The 21,005-nt window shown below is 58.1% G+C and overlaps 1 protein-coding gene across 6 annotated transcripts in view; it reads right to left on the bottom strand.

Moving 5' to 3' along the window:
- CTNND1 (catenin delta 1) overlaps positions 1-21,005 on the bottom strand; it is a 29,844-nt gene that overhangs the window by 8,206 nt on the left and 633 nt on the right. For 5 of the 6 annotated variants that reach the window (XM_064163469.1, XM_064163471.1, XM_064163470.1 and 2 more), the window contains exons 2-8: positions 7,784-7,901; positions 6,689-7,011; positions 5,559-5,630; positions 5,200-5,358; positions 4,476-5,008; positions 342-805; positions 55-238 (exon numbers count right to left, since the gene is read on the bottom strand). In XM_064163469.1, the coding sequence (XP_064019539.1) occupies positions 55-238; positions 342-805; positions 4,476-5,008; positions 5,200-5,358; positions 5,559-5,630; positions 6,689-6,883 (1,607 nt within the window). In that variant the 5' untranslated portion in view covers positions 6,884-7,011; positions 7,784-7,901. The remainder of the gene's footprint in view (positions 1-54; positions 239-341; positions 806-4,475; positions 5,009-5,199; positions 5,359-5,558; positions 5,631-6,688; positions 7,012-7,783; positions 7,902-21,005) is intronic. The other variant, XM_064163472.1, reaches the window with a different exon arrangement.

Raw genomic sequence — 21,005 nt, forward strand, 5'->3', positions numbered from 1 at the left:
CTGCCAGGACGGAGCACTGCAGCAGCCTCAGTAGCTGGCAGATCCCCCCCATACCTAAGGCAGCCAGCAGTGTTGGTGAGCACCGACTCCCACTCAATATGGCGCGGTTTGGAGTCCTCATTGGGCTCCCGCTCCCAGCCTGAGCGGGGAATGATGACCTCATCAGTCAGAGCATGCAGTGCGTGATCCACAATAGCCATCTTGATGGAGTCATGCGAGGACAGGTTCCACAGTGTTCCTGCAATGCCACAAGCAGAGGTGCCATCAGTCAGACTGTGGGCTTAAAGACCCCTCCATGCACTCAATGCATTAGCCTCTCTTTTCCTCCCCGGAGCCATTACCTGTGATGACCTCCGTGAGGTCCATGTCACTGGCCTTCCGCAGCAGGCGTACCAGAGCAGGTACCCCGTCACAGTTCTTGATGGCAATCTTGTTGTCTTGGTCCTTGCCAAAGGAGATGTTCTTGAGGGCTCCACAGGCACCATAGTGCACCTCCTTCTTGGGGTGGTCCAGCAATCCCACCAGCACAGGGATGCCCTTCAGCTTGCGCACCTCTGTCTTCACCTTGTCGTTCCGGTAGCAGAGGTGCTGCAGGTAGGCAGCGGCGTTGGACTTGACGGCGTCCAGCCGGAAGCTCAGCATGGCGATCACCTCCGGCAGCTCCGGCTGGCGCCAGTTGCCCGGGGCTGGGCCGCCCTTGCGCAGGCTGTCCAGGCTGGCCAAGCTACCCCGCTCGTGCTGAGCCAGAGGGGCCCAGTAGTACCGGTCAGGGGCCACTTCGTCCACCAGCATGTCTTCATAACTCCTAGAAGAGGAGACAGCAGGCATCAGCATGAGCCCGAGATGCAGGAGGATGCTGTGCTCCAACAGCCCACCAGCAGAGAGGCTGAAGCAGACATTGTGCAGCCACCGTGAGCCTGCCAAGTGCAGCAGGCAGGATCCCAGCAAGGGCCAGAGCCAGGCACAAAATAGTGCCGAGGCACCTTCCTGCTCCCTGAGCAGGCAGAGTTCAGCCTCCTCCATATGTTCCCAGGCCAGCTCAGGGGACCTCAGGCCGTTGTTCCCCAGGAGGAGGCAGCCCCAACAGTTACTCCAGCCCCTTCCCACCCAGCGGCTCTGGGTCGAAGGCTGGATGCCGGCCCCCACGTAACCCCGGAGGCAGGAGCCAGCCCTGGGGCACAGATGCCATCTGGGCTGCAGCCACTAGGGGGCAAATTCACACCACAGCCAGCAGCTTTCTGGGCCCTCAGCCCAGCCCTGCCAGCTCTGCCTGGGCACAGCAGGTGCCCAGTGTCCATGGTCAAGTCCCCCCTAATCTTTGCTCCACCCAACAGCGCACCTGTCACCCCAGCTGCCCTGCAACCACCCAGGACGTGCCAGCTGCTGCCAGACAGAGCCCCTGCCTGAACATCATGGCCAGAACAAAGACTTTACACCCAGGGCAAAAGCTCAAACTTCTGACTACAGATGACACAGACAAGTGGCACTGTTGCCCACAGGACAGACATGCACCAGGGCTCAATCTCACTGCGCCTGAGCTGGGTGCAAGGAAGAGCTGCGGTCCTGCACCCTCTGCCTTACTGGAGAGGAAGTCACCCACAGACCCAGCAGCACTAGAAGTGAGCCCCAGGAGGCACACATATGCTGAAAGGTAACATTTAACACCCCCAGGACATACCCCAAAAAGCCCCAGAATTCTCACCCTATTTTCATAGTCACTGTCACTATAATCCTTCCCCCATCCAGGGAGAGGAATCCAGAGACTTCCAACAGAAGGGGATGGGAGAGGACTTGGCACCTAAGTGGAAGGGCATGACTGCTGCTGTTACCCCTGCTATGCCAGAGCACTGGGGACACAATCATGGTCCAAGATGAGGTAACATCCTCTCACCTGCATCTGCCCCGCAGAGCAGTCAGTCTCTTTCTGATCTCCCAGAGGAGATGCAGGCAGTCCCCTGCTTTCAAGTAAGCAAGGAAGACTGTGACAAAGGGCAGGAGCAGGTTCTGCTCCTGACACCACTCCTTCCCTTACAGCCTCTGCTACAAGACTTGCAAAAACCACCAGCTCTTGGTGGCAGCCACAGCTTCCTTGGGTGCTGCTGCAGAGCTGCCAACCCAGTGCCATGGCAGAGGGTCACAGTGGGCTGCGAGATTGACTCTTAGCACATCCCAGCAGGGAAATGTGCTATCAAGAAGCCCAGTAGCTCTGGAGAGCCACTCCCTGCTGCTGCAGGGCACAGGGCTGGGTGCACTGTGCCACTGGCACCACCCTTGCAACAGGACAAAGCAGCTGTGTGCCAGCACTGCAAACAAACCACCTGATGCTGGTCACCACAGCCAACAGCTGACCACACTCCCACACCAGGACGCATGCGCCCCAGAAGGGAGCTGCTGCCTAGTGCAAGGGCCATTAAGTGCTGATCCCTGCCCCTCCAGGCTGGCACAGAAGCAGGGAGCAGCACCCTGCATCGCTGCTGAACCCCCTCTTCCCCTGCAAGGGGGAGCTCAGGGAAGAGCCCTAGGAGAGAGGGCTGGCCAATAGCAGCCAGCCTGCGCTGCCCCTCTCAGCTCAATGCGCCCTGGCAGGTTGCCCCCTGAAGGAAGCCATTAACAGCCAGGCCCCTGCTCAAGACAAACATCAGAGACAGGGGCGGGGGGGGATGCTGATCCCGCCTGTTCCTGCTCCTGCCAGCCGTGCTGCTGCCTGCGGATGGTAACTGAGAAGGCAAGAGACAAGCCAAGCTCAACAGCGCCTGGATTCCATGGATTGCTGCAATCTTTACTGGCCTGCCCAGGGAGGGAGAGCCTGTTTTCAGGCTGCACCAGCCCATCCTTCTATACCCTGCACCATCCCTGCAGGACAAGGTGACATCTCCACCAGGGCTGCTCCTTGGCCAGGTCTGGAAGTATGACCACCTCTCTCTGTTGTGCCCCAAGTCCACAGGTCTCCCACGTGGCTGCAGCTCCTGTAACTTATATTCTGCACACACTGGAGGGGCAAAAACAACACATGCACCATCCAGCTCAGTACAGACAGCTTGTGGTCCCAAAGGACAGCAAATCCAGACCAGGCCATCCAGGGGGGGCTCTGACAAGCCACAGCCTTCTGTCTTGACTGCCCTTCAGCCCATCCACAAGCCCAGACTGGTCTGACTTAACCCCTTCTGCCCAAGCAGCTCACCAAGGGCCATGCACTCAGGCTGCTGACAGGCTCCTCACACTGGGACAGGAGGCAAGGGTAGTCATGCCTAACTTCCTCGAGCCAGCACAAGCCCCACAAGGTGAGGCGGGACAGGGAAATCAACCCAGGAGAACAACTGCCCTGACTGGTTCAGCACAGCAGCAGAACACTTGTGCTGGCACAAGCCGGAAGGACAAAGCTCCTCCTTCAGTACCTTCAGCAGCAAGGAGCTACCTGGATCCGTAGCACGTGGGCCCATCTCCGGCAGCGGCTGGCAGGAACCTCCTTTTCCCCAAACTCTTCCTTCCTGCCCGTGTCCTAAGCTCTAGGAGACTAAGAAGCCTGTGTGCAGCCTTATCCATCACACTCTACCCCAGGCACTCAAGAGATGCACATCCACCCTAGCCTGCCGGCACAGCTCAGCCCCTCACTCCATTCTTACCTTGCCACCCTTCAAGCAGCCCCTCCAGCACTTTCCCAAACCCCACTGACCGTTCAGGCAGCAAGTGGAGCAGGCAGAGAGGCTTAAGCAGGCAGCAGCATTTGTGGAAGACACCGAGCCAGAAGACAACAGGCTGTAAGAGTCATTGCCTCTGGCACACAGCACCCCAGACTGCCCAGCTGTGCCCAGCCACACACCTGGCCAAGCAGCTAAGAGATCACCAAGCCACCACTCTGGCTGTTCAAAGGTGGCCAAGGCCTACTGCAGCAGCTGCTGAACAGTCAAGCTGGAGGAGCCATTGCCCACAGACAAGTGAGGGGGAGAAGCTGCTACTGCCAAACAGGTTGAGCAGCTTCTCTTGCCCTGCTCTGCACAGGGCTGGGCCCCGCTGCAGGAATACTCCCCGGGGCACTTCAGGGCCGAGCCTTGCTCACCCCAGCCCTGGTCTGAGCACCACCCCGAGGCTGCTCTCAGCTCAGCTGATGGTGCAGCCGCTGCTGCAGACTAGGTTGCTGCGTGCCCCACATCAGACAGCTTCTATTGGGCATGGCTCTCGTCTGGGCAGGGTAAGCCAGGCCAGGGCACAGAGGAGCGTGAACGGGTCGCACCAAGAGGGAAGGGCCCGGAGCTACATTCAACTACCCGGTGGAACTCCTTGCTGCAGGACGACCTGCTCAATTAGCACTGAGTTTTAACCACCAATTAAGCAGACAATTAGAAGCGGATGCAACTTTTCTCTTGCATGAGCCTCATGTGACTCAGCTCACGGCGCTGTCTCTGCCTTCCTCCTCCCCCTGAGGAGGGTGAAGCCGAAGGGAATCCACAGCCATCCCAGAACTTCCCACTGCCTACCTGAGCCGTCGCCGAGGGTCGGACGGGGTCCCTGCCCGCCTGGCCGTGCCATAGTCAGACATAAGCCCGTAGTCCACATCTTCGAAGCCCATGCTGCGCTGGTCATCCTCCAGGCCATACGGCTCAGGGTGGAAGTGGTTGAGGTCCATGTTGCTGCCCCCGACACGCACCTGCGGCTGGGGGCCGTAGATGTCCTGGCGGCTGGGGGCCCGGTAGGTGTCCATGGAGGGGCGGTAGCGCTCGTCGATGCGGGTGACACGGGACAGGCTGCCGTAGCTGTGGTCGCTGCTCGGGTAACCGTCCTCGTAGGGGCGGCTGTAGCCGTCGGGGTAGTGGTAGTTACGGGGGAGGGTGGCCGTGCCTGGCTGGCCCAGGTAGCCACCAGGGCCACCATTGCCGTTCTTGCGGAAGTTCCTGTCCATGGTCTGGACATAGTTGCTGGTGACAGGGGAGGTCTCCAAAGGCAACCCGTCAGGCCCCATCGGCACCTGCTGCACCGTCCGGGTGGTCATAGTCTTCACCACTTTCTTCACCTAGAGGAACGGAGGCAGAACACACCCATCAGGAAACCCAGCACACTCCAGATGCCCCTTCCAGTCCAGCAGATTCTGCCTTATTCCAGGCAGATTTCACACCCTGTTTCAGCTCACAGCTGACAGACATTACAGCTGTAGCACCAGACTCCGGCAGTGGCCCATCCCTCCACGCTCCCCCAGGCCCGTACCGTGGTCTCTGTACGCCGAGTTGTCCCATCATCCGATGTCTCCACAGACACAACCGACATGGCTCCCTCCGGGTCCTCCTCCATGGTGTACGTCTCCTCCACAATTTGACCTGGGTCTTGCATCCTGGAGATTGTGCTGTACAAGAGGTGGCTGTGGTCCTGAGGGGAGCAAGGGACAGGCAGTCAGCCCTCCACAATAACGTGGGGCTCCCCAGAGTCAGACAGCTGAGCATGGGAGGGGGTACCAACGACCTGACACTCAAAGTCCCCTCAAGCTGGGTGAGCCACACAAGCCTTCCCTCTGCACCCCCAACCCAGTAAGCAGGCTGCCCACAGCCAGAGGGCCCAGGTCTCCTTACCTGCGGCCCGTTGAGCTTCAGATCTGGGTATTTCTGCCTTTCCAGGTCAGCATCGCCCAAGAAACGGCCGTTCTGAAACACAGCACCACAAACTGATCTCCCACTGCCAGAATTCCACATACCCACACCCTGTCCAGCTCTGAGTAGGCCATCTCTGCCACCTGACAGACATCCCACATGTCATCCCCAGGAGAGAAACACACTCCTTGGGGTTCTGTGCAGCACAACAAACCACCTCTCATGCCAGTCTGCAGAAGAGCTGAAGAACACACCATTCATCCCCTTCTAGACATTCCAGCTCTCCCACAGTGCTGACATGCTCCTGATGGAAGGGCTGAGACTTTTCCTTGCTCCCCAGCACAGCTCTGGAGACTTTCTACATCTTCTGATGCAAGAGCTGCCAGCAACCCCCCCAACTCCAATTGCGAGGGAACACCATGGATGCTCACTGGCTGAATGCAGAGTCCTGCTGCTGGATTGCTCTGCTTACCTCTTCCTTCCTCTGACCTAGCTCTCTCCTAGCACCACCACCTTCCACAGCTGGAAAGGCACTGGCCTCCTGCACAACAGCCCTACAAGCACCCCTCCCCTAAACAGAGCCTGGGGAAGCAAGGACTGAAGAGAGACCTCAAGCCAAGATAGATGAAACCACATTTTCAGTTCTGTAGGGAAGGAAGATCTCTCCCAGCCCTGGTTTGGCTGTTAGGAGGACAGTGAGAGAGAATCCAAGGACTTGCCCAATGGCATGAGAGAAAGGCACACACTTCCTGACAGCTACGCACCAACCACTGCATTCTGGCCACCTTCCAAGCAGCATAGATGGATGGGGAGCAAAGATGCCCAAGTACAGCCAGCCTTGAACCTCACAAATCAGACCAGGGCTGACCAGTAGCAAGACCATCCAGACAGACTCTTTCTCTCAGGAAGACTCTGGCTGCCGAGGCAAGCTGGCCCCAGGTCACCACCAACACCACCAGTGTTACAAGACCAGCGCAGCCCTCCTCCACCTTGCGCAACCAGAGGGCCGAAGTCAGGGAGCCGAGCCTGGGGCTGCCCTCACCGAGGCAGGACTGACAGGGAGCGGGGCTCCGGCAGCCTCCGCACCCGCCTCCGCCAAGGAGGCGTTTTACCTGGTGCCGCCGGGTGAGCGTGCCGTTGGCCAAGCCCGGGCCGGGGTCCTGCGGGGAGACGCGCACTCGCTCCAGCTGGGCTGAGACATGGCGCCGCTCCTCCTCCAGCGCCCGCGTCAGCTTCTCGAACTGCGCCTCCTGCTCCTTGACAGAGGCAAGGATGCTGGCGGTCGACTCCACCTCCGAGTCGTCCATGGGTGATGGGTGCCCAGGACGGGCAGGGCGGGGGCGGAGGGCACCGGGAGGCACAAGCAGAGGTGTGGCTTGGTGTCAAGGTGAGGGGAAGATAAGTGACCCAGAAGGGCAGGAGCCCTCTCTCTTCACTACACATGATTTGGGGGGAGGAAAGGAGGAGAGAAGAGCGGTCAGAAGAGACTGATTTCATTAAGACAGATTCTCAGAACACGAGAAATAAATTACCTTACAACATTAACACCCATCCCCACCCGCCACCAGAGAGCTGGCAAGAGTCTCAGAGCAGCAGAGCCCCAGGCGTGACTCAGAGGCTCCTTGCCCCAGCATTTAAGCTTGGGGAAGTGGCACTTCGTGGGCAGAAAGTCCTCGCCCATCACACCAAGCAGCTGAGGTTGTGCCAGGCTCAGAAGGCAGCCCTTCTCAGGCTGCCAGAAGTCCCACCCTGCCAAGGAAAAGCTGCCTGCAGTCAGTGGCAGCAGGGGTGAGCATGTCCCCGGGGCAGAACTGGGGACACTCCTACAGAATCAGAAGTGACCCACACCCCATCATTTCCTCCAGGGAAGCGCTGAGGGAGAGGGCTGTGCCACTTATCTGCTCCTTCCTCCCCACTGTGGTAACGGCTTGAGAGACAGCCACGATTCCTTTCTGCCTAGGAAAGTGGATGAAGTAGGACAGGACCCTCTTAAAGAGGGTCCATAAAACCCTTTGCTGCCAAAAGTCACCACCCTCTAGGTTCTCACCAGGGCTCTCAAAGCTGTAGCAACCCAGAAGGTACATAGCCCACAGACCTAAGGACAGGCATTGGCTTGGGCCCTCCAATATCCCTTCCCAAAGGAGAATGGTGAAGAAGCACACAATCAACATTTTTGTCAAGAAAGGCAATAATTATTCCATACAGACCTGGTAGAGGAGAAGTTCAGGTTTGATTGGCAAAGGCACAGGACAGCCAGGTCTAGACGCAGAGAGTCATGGGAGAAATAGCCCAGCCACCACAGTGAGGAAGCAGGAGGGAAGAGAGCTGCAGAGACAGCAGGGGAGGAGGTCAAAAATCACACCACTGAACTCAAAACAGGAGGCAGAGCAGGCAACAAACTGGGGAAATGGGCTCCTCTCTTGAGGGACAGAGCAGCACCTGGAGGGCCAGCGGGGTGGCAAGCAGTACTGCTTCCCACAGCAGCCCCCAGCATCTCCAACTGCTTCCCGCTGGCAGGGGAACTAGAGGAATAGCACAGGTGGAGAGGAGTGGCAAAGGCTGAACACTCCACCCCTCACACAGCCCAGCCGAGTCCCGGCAAGCCCGGCAGAGGTGTTCCCAAACCAGTGCAGTCCCGACAGGCATGTGAGGACTCGTTTGAGCCAGGCAGCCAGCACCAAAACTGCTTTCCCACGGTCTTCAGCATCAACTCTGCCCACTCCCCCAGTGCCACCACGCTGGTGCAGCTGGAACAGCAACCTAGGAGTGAGAGCATGGCAGGGACCCATGGCCCCCTCCACAGCCCCATGCTCCCTGGCAGCCCTGCCCCTCCAGCAAGCACTGGTTCAGAAGAGCTCAAGGCAGTGGGGTTCGGTTTGTTTTCCGTGTTATCTCGAGTGTATTCACACCAAACACCTCCTGAAATGCCTCCCTGACACCCGACAACTCCACACCTCCCCCAGAGAGAGGCAGCACCATGGCAGAGTCCAGAGAAGCAGGGGGGATTTTTTTCCAAGTGCTTTGGAGGTCGCCCACAGCATGTTTGAACATCTGGTCAGCACCACCCTGTAATCTGCCTTAAAAAAAAAATCCAGTTCTTCCACTTGTGCCCATGTGGTGCCCAGCAACAGACGGAGCCATGGCACAGGCACACCCGCTTCAGTGCCCTGCCCCAGCCAAACGTGGGTCAGCCTGCACCCTGGGAGGAACGCAGCCCACCAAGCTTGGCTCAGGAGCTCAAGCAGGCTTTTGGAGGCTTCCAGACATGACTCCTAGCTCCTGCAGGCAGCTTTATACTCCTCCCACCTTGAAGCAGGTATGCCCTAAGGCTTTTTCCAACAGACTGACTGCCTGATCCTTGTATGGAAATAGAGGACTGCTCTGGCCCTTGCTGTTTCAGGGTCTCACCTGCCCCATGGATTTGCAACAGAGACCCTCTGAAGGGGAGGCTTGGTACATCCCAGCACACTGCTGACAAATCCTAACCCTCACCTTGCAGTCAAACACTCCCCATCCTTGGTGGGCATCCACCCCCTTCTACCAGGCATGCAGTCTCTCTGCCTTCTGGGACACACTGAGGGTCCACACACACTTGGAGCAGGTGGAAAGGCACAACTCCATAAATCCTGCTGCAGGGCATTTGCTGGGGGAAGGCAGTCTGGGCACAAACCCAGGCACTATCCCCCTAGAAGGAGGCAGCATCTTAACCATATATCCAGGGTCAGGGGATGGTCCTGCCCAGACATCCTACACAACAGGAGCATCCAAAGCCCCTCCCAGGAGTCCCACTGGCTTGTTGCAAGTAATTTCCAGAGCAGTATTTCACCAAGCCCTTTTAAAGGGAAGACATCTGTCACAGAGAAGGGACCCTCCATGACATGACCTTGCTTAGGTAACTGTGCTGCTCTGTACCAGCTCTCCAGCCTGTCCTTGACCATCTCTAGACAGAAGAGGCAGATTTTTGGGGTGCATGGGGTTGGCATGTTGGCTCCAAGGAGAGACCTGCAAACAGCCTCAGTGCTGAGCAGGGAGCACAGATCAGCAAGGTTTGCGTGGAGGAGGCAGCAACCCCAGGAGATTCCTCCAGCCCTGCGTGGCAGGCCTGGCACAGCCATCAACCACCACTCAGCCCCAGCCCCCTCCTCCACATGCCTCCTGGGAAGGTGGCTGGAGAACGTGGAAGCTAACAATGCTACTCGAAGGGCAGTTGAGGGCCCCAGATAAGAGACCAGGGTAGCCAGAGGCTGTTTCCTTCCCGTCCCTTCCACAGAGAATAAACACAACAGCAGGGGAAAGGTACAAAAGAGAACCCTCAACTGCCAGGTCTCCCTGTCCCCTCACAGTCACCAATGCACCTCTCCAGCCCGGGCAGGAGAAGGGGTGACTCAGGCTCCCCTCTGCCCTTTCAGCCACCAGGTCATAGCAAAGAGCCTGAAAGTGAGAGGACAGCTGAAAAGCGGTCAGGGAGCCTGTCACGGCAGGGCAGCCAGAGAGGGGCTGGGCTGCAAGTGCCAGGCTGGCTGAAGCCCACAGCTCCGCAGACCTACCAAGAGTAGCTACCTGAGGGGCTCTGCACAGAATCAGGCCACATTAAACAACAGGACAGTGACTCTCAGTGTCTGGAGCCTGTCCTGCATGCATTGTTGTCACTCCTGCTCCAGACAGCAGCACAGAGGTGGGCAAGAAGTGCCAGCAGAATGGGGCACACACTGCTCAGGGGTTTTTCTCATCTCTCTTCTCCTGTAGCCTCAGGACACACCAACTCCCTCCATGCTCATTCCAGACACGTGGGATTAAAGGCACAACGACAGAGGCAGCACCAGGTCCCCGGAGGTTAGTAAGCACCAACCCCAGCTCTTCCGCAGATGCACATCAGCTCCATCCCCATTGCCACCCTAGGCTGGAAGGCAGCCACTCCCCCGAGCGGGCTCACACAAACCTCAAACAGCAATGCACCCTCCTAGCCTGAGGAATTTGTCTCACATCCCTTGTATCATGGCTCACATGCCAGCATTTCGGGGACAGGGGCTTCCTGGGCACAGTACAGCCCCTCACCACCTATCAAGCAAAACGGAGAGGGAGGGAAGAGGAGAGCCTCGGCTACCAGCCTGATCACGCCAGCCCCAAGCTGCTTGTGACAGCTCAAAGCCAAGTATGCCAGATCCCGCGAGGGTGAAATTCCAGGGATCACTTGGAGCCCATCCTCCCTCCTCCTCCCCAGCCTCTGAATATACAACTATAGAGCATTCTTCTGAAGCCAGACCCTGACCATCTTTGATGATGGCTTCACGAAAGCCTTTTCATCATGAGAGAGGCACTTGCTGACACACCCGTTACTTAAAAACCCCAGCAAGCCAAAAATATTTCGGCTGGCTTGGTTCGAGGCAAAAGAAAAAGCCTAAAGACAAAGCATAGCCCGGAGCAACTTCTGCCCCAGAGCAGGAGGACCAAAGCACTTTCCGGTAGCTGTCAGTAAGTGGGGACCCCCGGGAACCAACACTGCTACCTAGGAAACTTTACATCCAAATTCCTCTGGCCTCATCTCCCAATTTCCTGGCACCAGCACAAGCCTGTGCTGCACTCAGAGGGCAAAAAGACAGAGCAGGTCCACCAGAGACCTGTGGTGCCACTCAGCAGGGAGGCAGCCAGAAGCTGATCCACATGCACAGAGCTTCCCCTTCACAGGTGCCCATTGCAACCCTTCTGATCGTCAGCAGCCAGAAAGGCAGCCTCAAACCTCACCAGGCCCTCCAGAGCTCTTCTGCTGAGGGTAGCTCTGACATGGCATACTCCTCCAAAGCCCCTGACTCCTGCTTCTCAGGACTGCCTTCCCACATAATAAACCCTTTGCTTGCAGAAATAATTTCCAAGGTCTAAAAGCACAGCCAAACCCACCCAGAGTTCACTTGAAGCCTCCTCTGCCAGAGGATGGAGTTGAAGCTTTGAGGGCTCCTCACCAGGTGCACTTCCCTGTTAGCCATGAAAGATTAAGCCTGAGGCTCAGACCCAGATGGCAGATGGGAATCACAGAGCAGAGGCCAGGGAGAACAGACAAGATCTGGCAACTAAGACACAGGCAGGAGGCTGGACAGACAGCACCCACTGCAGCACAGGTGATCTCCAGCACAGACCTCGCTTAAGTCTTTCCAACGACCTGTTCGAGCCCTGCTCCATGCACCAAGTCTCCCGAGAGCTATCATCCAACGCTCCTGGGATCCAAAGACCTCAGGCCGCTCCCTCAGCGTGGATTTGGGGCAAAGTCCAACCCAAGCACCTACTAAGGCAGTAACCACCTCTGCCACATCAGCTGTGCCCCAGCTCCCTGCTAAGGGACACACCAGGTGCTCACTCCCCACAGCCCAATGCCAGCAGTGAAGAGGGGACAGAATCACACTGGCTCCAAATACAGAGTCCCAGTCCTCCTCACAGCTTTACCATTTGTGTCCCCCCAGCACCTGTTCAGCAAGTGGCAGGTTTGTCACTGGACATCCCTCACAGCACCCCGATGCTGAGAGGCATGTGCCAAGAAGCTCTCCTCCTCCAGCTGGCTGCTCACCACCAGCATGAGCAGAGGGGCAGGAGGAGCTCAGTCTATCACCCAGGCTGGCTGAGCCCCAGTGGAGACTCCAGGAGCTTGGGACTGCCAGGCCAGACCTACCAGTCAGGCTGACAAGAAGGGATGCACTCCTCAAAGAGCTGCTCCAACAGAGTTCCCTAACTCTACAAGAAAACACTGATGAAATAGTTTACTGCATCTTATCAACTGTAGGGACTCTGAGGAGAGACAGCTGGCAGCCTGCCCTTCAAAAGTAAACACCAGCAGCTCTGACCATCAGACCCCCATTCTTGAGAAAGGAAGCAACAAAATCTCCTGGTTCCAGTTGCCTATCACGATGCACTTAGGAAAAACAGAAACTTCATCAATAATTCAAGCCTGCAATTGTCCAAGCACTCACAGGGGCACTACACTTGCTTGCTCTGCACAGGATCACAGCCCTGCTAATTCACCACAGGCTTCTGGTCACTCTCAATTAGCTGAAAAATAAATGAGCCAGCATCTTTGGCATCTTTCCACCACCTTGAGCACTGAGTCCAGACTCGTACGTCAGTCTTCAGCCCTCAACCTGCCTGAGGCAGCAAGCACTGAGGCTGGCCAAGGCTGGATATCAGGCAGAGAGCTTGTATGCCCAAACTCATCCCCACCTTATCTGTTTCCGTGTTCAGTTCAAGAGAGCACAACGTCCCTCAGGCCCTGAAGGAAGCAGGACAGTTGATAGACAGCAGCTCCCACATCCCTGCACAGGTAGAGTTTTGGCTGCAGCTGTTCCTCTCCCACCACCCCAGAGACAGAAAGGTACCCACACTGCCGCCTCCCACCACCGATCAGCATATGCCAGGGAAGGACCCACCTGCCTGGTCACGCATCCTCACTGCTAGGTTGGGAAAGCCACTTGCTCACGCTCCCTGTTTTTTGCCAGACTCTCTCTAGGGTACAGGATCCCCCATTCTGAGCAGAGGGCTGCGGCTGCCTTCTCAACCCTGCCAGGAATGCCTCTCCCCAGAGGCAGGTGACAGGGCACAGGACTTTGGACGGGCAGGCAGACAGCCAGGAAAGAGCTGTTCCTGTAGGCAGGTCAGGCACCCCTTTGGGCACCCACCCACCCTTCCCAGCCCCACCTTTCTCAGGAGTACCGAGCCGCAGGTGCCCAGCCCCAGCAAGAGCTGGGCAAGTGAAGTGCCAGGAGTGGCTGCCCTGAGCAACAGAAGGCAGGGAGCCTCTCACCTCTGCCTATTACAACCAACTGGTTGAACTGGCAGCAGGATGATTGCCTGAGCTACCTCGTCTGTCATTCCCAGGGCCAGGATGAAGGCCACAAAGAGGGAAGCCTCCTTGGAGAGAAGTTACCTACAGAAATGGCACTGGGACAGGCAACACTCGCACCTTATAAGGGAGCAGGCGAGCAGCCAGCCCAGGAGGATGAGGAGTGAGAGATAAGGGCGGGTGGGGCCGCGGCTGGCTGCAGGGAAGGAAGCAGTATGCGTGTCCCCAGCAAGGGCAAGGGGCCCAAGAATGCATGATACTGATCAAGCCCGAAGGGTCCGGACACAGCTGGGGGTTGTGAAACGCGGTGGGCGATTCCCGGGGGAAGAGTTCGGTTCCTGGCCCATTCGAGGTCACCTCATCGATGCCGGTCATGGCTCCAGTGGCGAGGGAGGGAGCAGCTGGGGCTGGCCGCAGAGAGCACGATTGAGCCCTATCGCTATACTCTATCCCGCTGGTACACTGGCAATCCCGCTGCAAGCAGCTGTCGGCTGGGCACGCTGCGGGAGCACTCTGAGCACGGCCAGGACAGAGCACGGAGGAGTCGTCTGTTCCGGCTGGCCTCCAGGCTACCAGAGGAGCTGCCGGGCCAGCGGCTCAGGCAGAGGGGAAGAGCAACCAACCTCAGCGCCGCGTTTTCGGGAAGCAAAGGACAGGGATGGCCCCGACTCCCTCCAAGAAAGACGGCCAAGACGCAAGGCTCCAGCCAGGCACAGTCCACCTGCAGCCATGCCAGCACTATCCACCGTCCCGGGACAGCGGCAACCTCGTTCCCGCTGGGTACCGCTGCAAGGGTCCCCCTGCTCCGGGGACAGCAGCGGGGCTGGGGTCCCTGCCCCACCCCCCGCCCCAGGCCCAGGGGATTCACATGCCTGAGCCTCTCGCAGCACAAAGGCAGCTCTCTCCTCGCTGTGGGAATTCGCAGCTGAGCGCTGCAGGGACAAAGGGATTTCACAGGCACGTCCCCCCCGCTGCCCCCGGCGTTCCCGCTTCCTGTCACAGTAGCGCCAGACCAGGGCGAGCAGCAAACAAACACCAGCGCCGGGCTCCGGGAACTGGGCCAGAGCATTCCCCGGCCGGCCGCGCTCGGCAGCCGCGGCTCCAAGGGCGGGGGGTGGGCAGCGGGCAGCAGCCCCCCGGCTCCTACACCTCGGGCCAGAAGCGGCCAGCGTGATCGCGGAGCAGAGCCCCGCTCTCAGCTGCGCCCAAGGGATGGTGGCCACCTCAGTGGGCTAGACGAGACGTCCCCGTGCCCAGCGGGCTCGGCCCGAGCCCCGCGCCGTGCCGAAGGCCGGTGCAAGCCCCCAGGCTCACCGGTGCCTCTGCTCTGCACCCGCCTCTTCCCCACCCATCGCCGGACTGAACTTTCCCACTCCGCCGCCTGCCTCCCGCAACGAGAGCAAACAGCAGCCAGGCTCCGCCGAGATAAGCGGCTGAAGCAAAGCCCAGGGAGCAAAGTCCCCTCGCCTAAATTCAAGGCTGCAGCACCACAGGAGCTGCTGCCCGGAGCCCGCGTGGAGGGACCAGGGCTCAGCAGGCAGGGCGAAGCCACCTCAGTCCCAGCGGCAGATTTAAGCTCCTGACTGCCCTCAGGCACAAAACGTTTCCTCTCCGATACCGGTGGCCTGGTTGGGCCCCAAGGCTCAGCCACAGCACAGACCGACCTCTGCTCCAACCACTGCACTAAGGCTCCGGGGACAGGAACCACAACGCGTTCCACGCACTCAAGTTACTGAGGAATTATGACCAGAACATGAAGCAGCACAGGAGCCCGGGATCCCCACCCACCCCACACAGGGAGTCCCATGCCACACGCAGTCAAGGTCCCCTCACCTCTGCCAGGCAAGCTACGCAACCCTTCCCTCCCCAGGCTGAGGAAACCGGCAGGTGGGAAGGGGGTAACTGCTGAGGCTAAGCCAAGCTGCCCTCACAGGGGCAGCCCGAGGGAGCAGGACACACACCCCCACCCCTCACCCCGGCCGGGCTCCCCATGCAGGTAGGGCCCCGTTCAGGCTGAGTCACAGCAGGAGTCACGCAGGGCTGGGCTGAAAGCCCCAGCTCCATTCGGCATGACCTCATCAGGTACCCTGCTCTCCAACTGCATGCCTGCGTCTGCGCACCGGGACGGCTTCGAGGGCCCTGCCAAGAGGAGTAATGAATGGGTGAAGGAAAGCCACTGGAGAGGCATCAGACAAGAGTCCGGGAGTGAATCACGTATGGGGGCAGGGAAGGGGGCTGCGACAGAGTAACACCAAGTGCTCCAAGTCCCCTTAGGGCCTGTGGCCAGGCAAGCTGCACACATGGGCGGGCACAAGCCAGCATTCATACAGCAGGGGGCAAATGAGACAACACCGTGCTCAGAAGGAACAAGGAATTTCACCCCACTACAAATTATTCACTGGTGCCACATCTGCTACTGCTCCCCCAGTCCACTTGCTGAGAAGAGGCTTCCCAAGCTCCTGCATGAGCCAAAGGGAAGGAAACCTGCATTTCCTGGTCAGACAGGAGATGACATCGTGACTTCCCTTTCCTGCAAACTTCTAAACACAAAGTCCTGCCAAGGGCTGCTCCCCACCACCCCAGCTTGCTTACAGACACCCTGGAACCAGGCTAGGAGTGCCAGGCATGGGCACCACCACCAGCCCAGCCTCAGCTTGCCTGTGCCAGCTAAGAGGTCAGCATGGTCCACCCAGAAGACCAAATGCCTGACCAGCTTGCTGGAAGCATCCTGCCTCCAGGGAAGGGCTCCTCACCCACAGCAGTATCACCCTCCTGCCCAGGGTTAGGAATACTTCCCAAGCAGGGAAGATACTGCTTTCCAGCCCCATGAGGACGTGGCTGTGCCCACCATGCTTGTACTCTGCAGAGATGAATATGCACAAACACTGAACTCCATCACATCTGCAAGTGAGTGGCACTCTTCACTCCCTGCCATACACAGCTCCATCAGCGCTATCAGACACTTCATGATGTTCCCGAAGCTCTCTGAGACAGTACAGGGACATCCCTAGGAAGCCAAGTTACAAACCTCTGTCATGGTATAGAACCTCTGCTGCAGCTTTGCTCCCCTGGTCCATCCACTGACCCAGCCCAGGACAGCTCCTCTTGCTAACAGGAGAATAGCACAGGGAAGCAGTTTTCTACTCAAAACAGCTGCTGGAGATAAACACTGAGCAGAAACCAAGGGAGAGTAGGTTTGCCACACCAGCGTGCTCTGGAGGGCAGTTGCAGGACTCTGGGAGCTCCCTCCTGCAGACAAAGAAAACTGGAGAGGAAGGAGGGCTACGGAGGTAGCCTCCCCACATCAGAGAGGATTTCTTGCAGAAGCACCCCAGGCTGTCCCCCTCCTCCCTGTTAGACCCTGGTGAGCATGAAGCAGGGTGACAGCTCTCCCCTGGAGCTGAGTGAGCCTGCCGGCAGGCACAGCCAGGCATGGCAAGCAGCGCTGCATGCAACAACATGCTCCCAAGAATGTGTTACTCCACTGGGCAAGGGGCCTGCCAGCACCATGCAAACACAACCAGTGACCCACCCCTTCAGGTCGGAAAAACTTGTCTTTGCAGTTCAACACACTCCCTCCCACACACTGCAGCCACCCACGAGAACGAGCTGCCCAGCACCACCATCTCCCCTTTCCTACTGGGCCAGGAGTGCAGCTGGGAACACCAGTGGGGAAGCAGCTGGGAGATGTGGGAGCTCTCCTCAGAGAGGACCAGCCTAAGCACCACGAGAGGAAAACTCGTCAGCTGAGGACAGCAAGGCGCCTTCCTGCTTCTGCCCAGGGAGTCAGTTCTCCATATGCATCTGCTCTGAGGCTACCCAACTCCCACACCGGGCCACCACCTCACTCCTGGGAAGCAAGCCCACCCTCCTGCCCAGGACGTGCTCCTGCAGCACCCAAGGCTGCACAAGGTGAGGGGAGAACAATTCAAGGAGTTGCTTCTGCAGCTGCAGAAGCCTTGCAAGGGAGAGCGGCTGGCTCTCCACATCCCACATCCTAGCTGCCTTTGGACCTGCACACAGCTCATGCAGCTCCCAGGGTAGCAGCAGAGGCAGGTGAAGCTGCCAGGCTCCCCAGGCCCACCACAGGCCAAGCAGCAGGAGCTGGTGAACTTTGAGCAGCGTTCAGTGTAATTGGGGCCAACGCCCAGAGAGCAGGAGCGGGAGCAACCGGGACTGGGGTGAAGACACAGTAGCAACTCCTGCTCCTTCTGCACAGCCCGACTCCAGCACTGAAGTCAGTCCAGCCAGGCCTGGCAGGGATGCCCCTGCACCAGCCCTGGAGCTGCAGATGCCTAGCAGCACTCCCCAGACTGCACCACCACCCTGACCAGGCTACAGAGAGCTGCTCCCACATCTTACTCATGCCCTGATGGGCTCAGACTCTTTCCTGCCTGTGCCAGGAGGTCAGTCCCTCCTGGCCCGGACAAGCACACCAACAAGACTGCTTTGCCATGCACCATCACCAGACAGGACGCCATGCACCTACCAACACCCCAGCAGCACACCCACAACCACCCCCACCTCCTGCCATGCTGAAAGGTCAGGGCTGTGGTTTCACAAAACAAATCCTGCCCTCCCAGCAGGGCAATGAACTATTGAAATCAAACACACGGGGGAAGTAGTTAGCCTAGATCAGTTCCCCTGGAACAAGCAGTTTTGAAAGGGCAAGAGCTTTGCAGTGCAAAGTCATACTGGGCATGCAGCACAATGTTAGGAGTGTGGAGACAAGCTCCCAGACATTCACTGGTTCTGTCATCACCCCTTGCAGGGATGCTCACCTCCCTGAGGGCAGAGGAAGCTTCCATGGAAGATGATCATCCCCACCTCCATCCAAGGCCCACATGCACCACACACCCCACTGCAAATCTCTGACCTACAAGCTGCTTGGGGCTGGAAAAAGCAGGTAAGAATGGAGGTGATGGGCACCCTGGTTAAGGGTTCACCTTCCTGGCACCATGCCTGGTAGCTTGTACTTAGTCACCTGTTTGTCCCCGCGCCCAGCAGAGTCACTTTTTATCACTCCTTTGCACCATGTGACAAAGTGGCACCTATCCCTCTTGAGGAAAACTCACTTCCTCCTTGTAGGGAGGCTAAGGTCACACAGGGATGTGCAGAGCAAATCAACCCACAGGTCAGGCCCCGAGTGCAGCAGCCACCAGACTGGCACTCCTGTGCTGAACCAGCAGCAGGCAATGCTGCACCAGCAGCACCCCTGGGTGGGAAGGGAAGCAGATTAGCAACAAGCACAAGACAGGCAGGAGCCAGACAGACTCATCGTCCTGCTGCTGGGAGTTTCCAATGCAAGAAATCACTCCAAGAAACAGCTTCCCCCCAGACAGCCTCTTCAGAACATAAAAAGCAAACAGAAAGTTGTGGCCACCTTGGGGAACTTGAGGACTTTGGTCAAGAGACTGTAAATCCAGCCCCTTTGCATCAGCCTCATGCCGAGACACATTCCTATTCCTGCACTCTGTGCCAGAAGACAACCTCCTCCACTGGCCAAGCCCTGTGTCACACACAAAATGAGTTGCCTGAATCACCCAACAGGTTTGGGTTTTGTCACCACATCCAAGCAACACCTGTTGCCTTTTATGGCCCCAACCGGCTCCGCGGTTCTACTCCTCGCTGTCAGCAGGGCAGGGATAGGGGAAAACAATCATGCCAGGATTTCAGAGTCAAGAGGAGAGCTCTGTACTTCCCTGGAGACAGCACCACCACAGTCTTGGGAAAGGGCTCTGTCTTTGCCAGCAGTAAATGAGAGACAGTTCCGAGGGGTTGTTGGGAAGAGAAACCAAGAGATTTAACCAGCGCTCTCCCCTGAGGTGGCAGACACTGGTGAGCTATTTTGAGAAGCCAATGGCCTTCCAGGCATGATCCAAGCTATGCTATTATTTTCTGGGTGTCCCAAAGCCACCCCCAGCACAAATGCAATACACCACTGTCTTATCTCCATGCCAGAGGCTGGAGGAGAGAAGAGATGAGAAGCAATCCAGGGATAGAGACACTGGCTACATGGTATGGGCTGGAGCATTCATCTAACTCCAGCCTATCTCTAGGGAAGGGATGGCCTCAAGGGCTGCTCTGCCACAAAGATCATGGTCTGACCCTCGAGTCGGAAGGGAGGAGGCTCACTCCTCTGTGGCAACTCAGGCAAGGCCAGCACACTCCACGAATCAAGTGCTTTCATCTTCCCGCCCCTTCCAGGAAGGCTCCACACAAGATTCCAGTCAATGCTGCACATCGGATGGACAATCACTTGCACGCAGCACAACCCCAGCCAGGTTCAATCAAGCAGAAGGAAAACAGCTTTTCAGAAACCTCTTTTTCTTTAAAGTCAACACTGATAGGTAAGACATCCTGCCTCCAGAAAAGTGCTGGTAGCAGGACGAAACTGGCACTGTAACCCTGGAGACGACTGGAGATCACCCTGTTTGGGCTCTTCCCAGCACATGACTTCCCACAGACCTGGATATGCTTCCCCCACAGTGGGAGCCCCAGACGGCTCCACAGATCACTCACACTCAAGAGCATCTGCTATAAGTAGAGACAGGAGCCCGAAAGTTGCCTGCCAGCTGTTCACCTTGTCATGTCCAGGAGCTTCTTGAAGGAAAATGAAGGCGGCACAGCAAGGGAAGCTTTGAAATGCCAACTATGGGATTCCTAGCACACCAGGGTCCCGGAGGTGCCAAGCTTCCCCTGCTCCCTACAGAGCCAAGGACAAGACCGTTTCCAATTCCATACCAAGAACTGGCCAGCCGAGTCCAAAAGCATCCACTCAGTGTAGGGGTCACATCAAACAGAACTACACACATCTGTAGTTAGATGCCACTACAACGCCCCACATGCCTAGGCAGCCTCACATGCACTCAGATGCTCCCCTCCGGCTCAGCAGCTGCTGGACGGGAGCCTGTGCAAGACTGGGTGCCACAGCCTGGGGACAGGAACTTTGGCCCAGCCAGGGGAGGACAGCCCTGTCACCCCATTGTCACGGCCCAAGGAAGAGCCCGGGCACGCAGTCCTCACTAGAGAGGGGAAGCACCTTGATGAGGTTCGGCCCTCCCCAGCAATCAGAGGAAGCTTTGTTGTCCAGGCTCCCTCGCCCAAAGCCCAGGGGCATAACAGCGGTGCCCGTTCGCTCCTGCGGGCCCGCCCGTGCCGCGCATTCACCTCGTGAGAGAGCAGCCCAGCCCGAGCACCTTCGCCCCAAGCTCGGGCTCTTCTCCACCACGCTCGTAGGGTGAACGGGAGAGCCTCAGCTGCGGCAGGGCGTCGAAGGTCACCTACTCCTCGCACAAAAGGCTCTGGGCCGGGAGAGCCGAGCCGCTGCTCAGTGACAGCGCGGAGTGAAAGCAGTTGCGGCCGGCAGAGCTCGGGGCCTCCCCTGGAAGTGTCCCGGTATCACTCCGGTGGCTGCGGTTCCAGCGGAAGCTCATCTGGGCTGTTTCGAAGCTCAAAGCTGTTTCTTTAAGAGGAGCCCTTCACCCTCGAGCCCTTCAGCCCCTTCCTCGACAGAACAAAGACGCAGGTGAACCAGCTACCGGGAATCAGACCGTCTTCGTCTGGGCGGCAGTCACAGACCCGGGCCGTTCACCAGCAGAGACGTG

The sequence above is a fragment of the Pogoniulus pusillus genome, chromosome 24, assembly GCF_015220805.1.
Source record: "Pogoniulus pusillus isolate bPogPus1 chromosome 24, bPogPus1.pri, whole genome shotgun sequence".
NCBI classification, from domain to species: Eukaryota; Metazoa; Chordata; class Aves; order Piciformes; family Lybiidae; genus Pogoniulus; species Pogoniulus pusillus.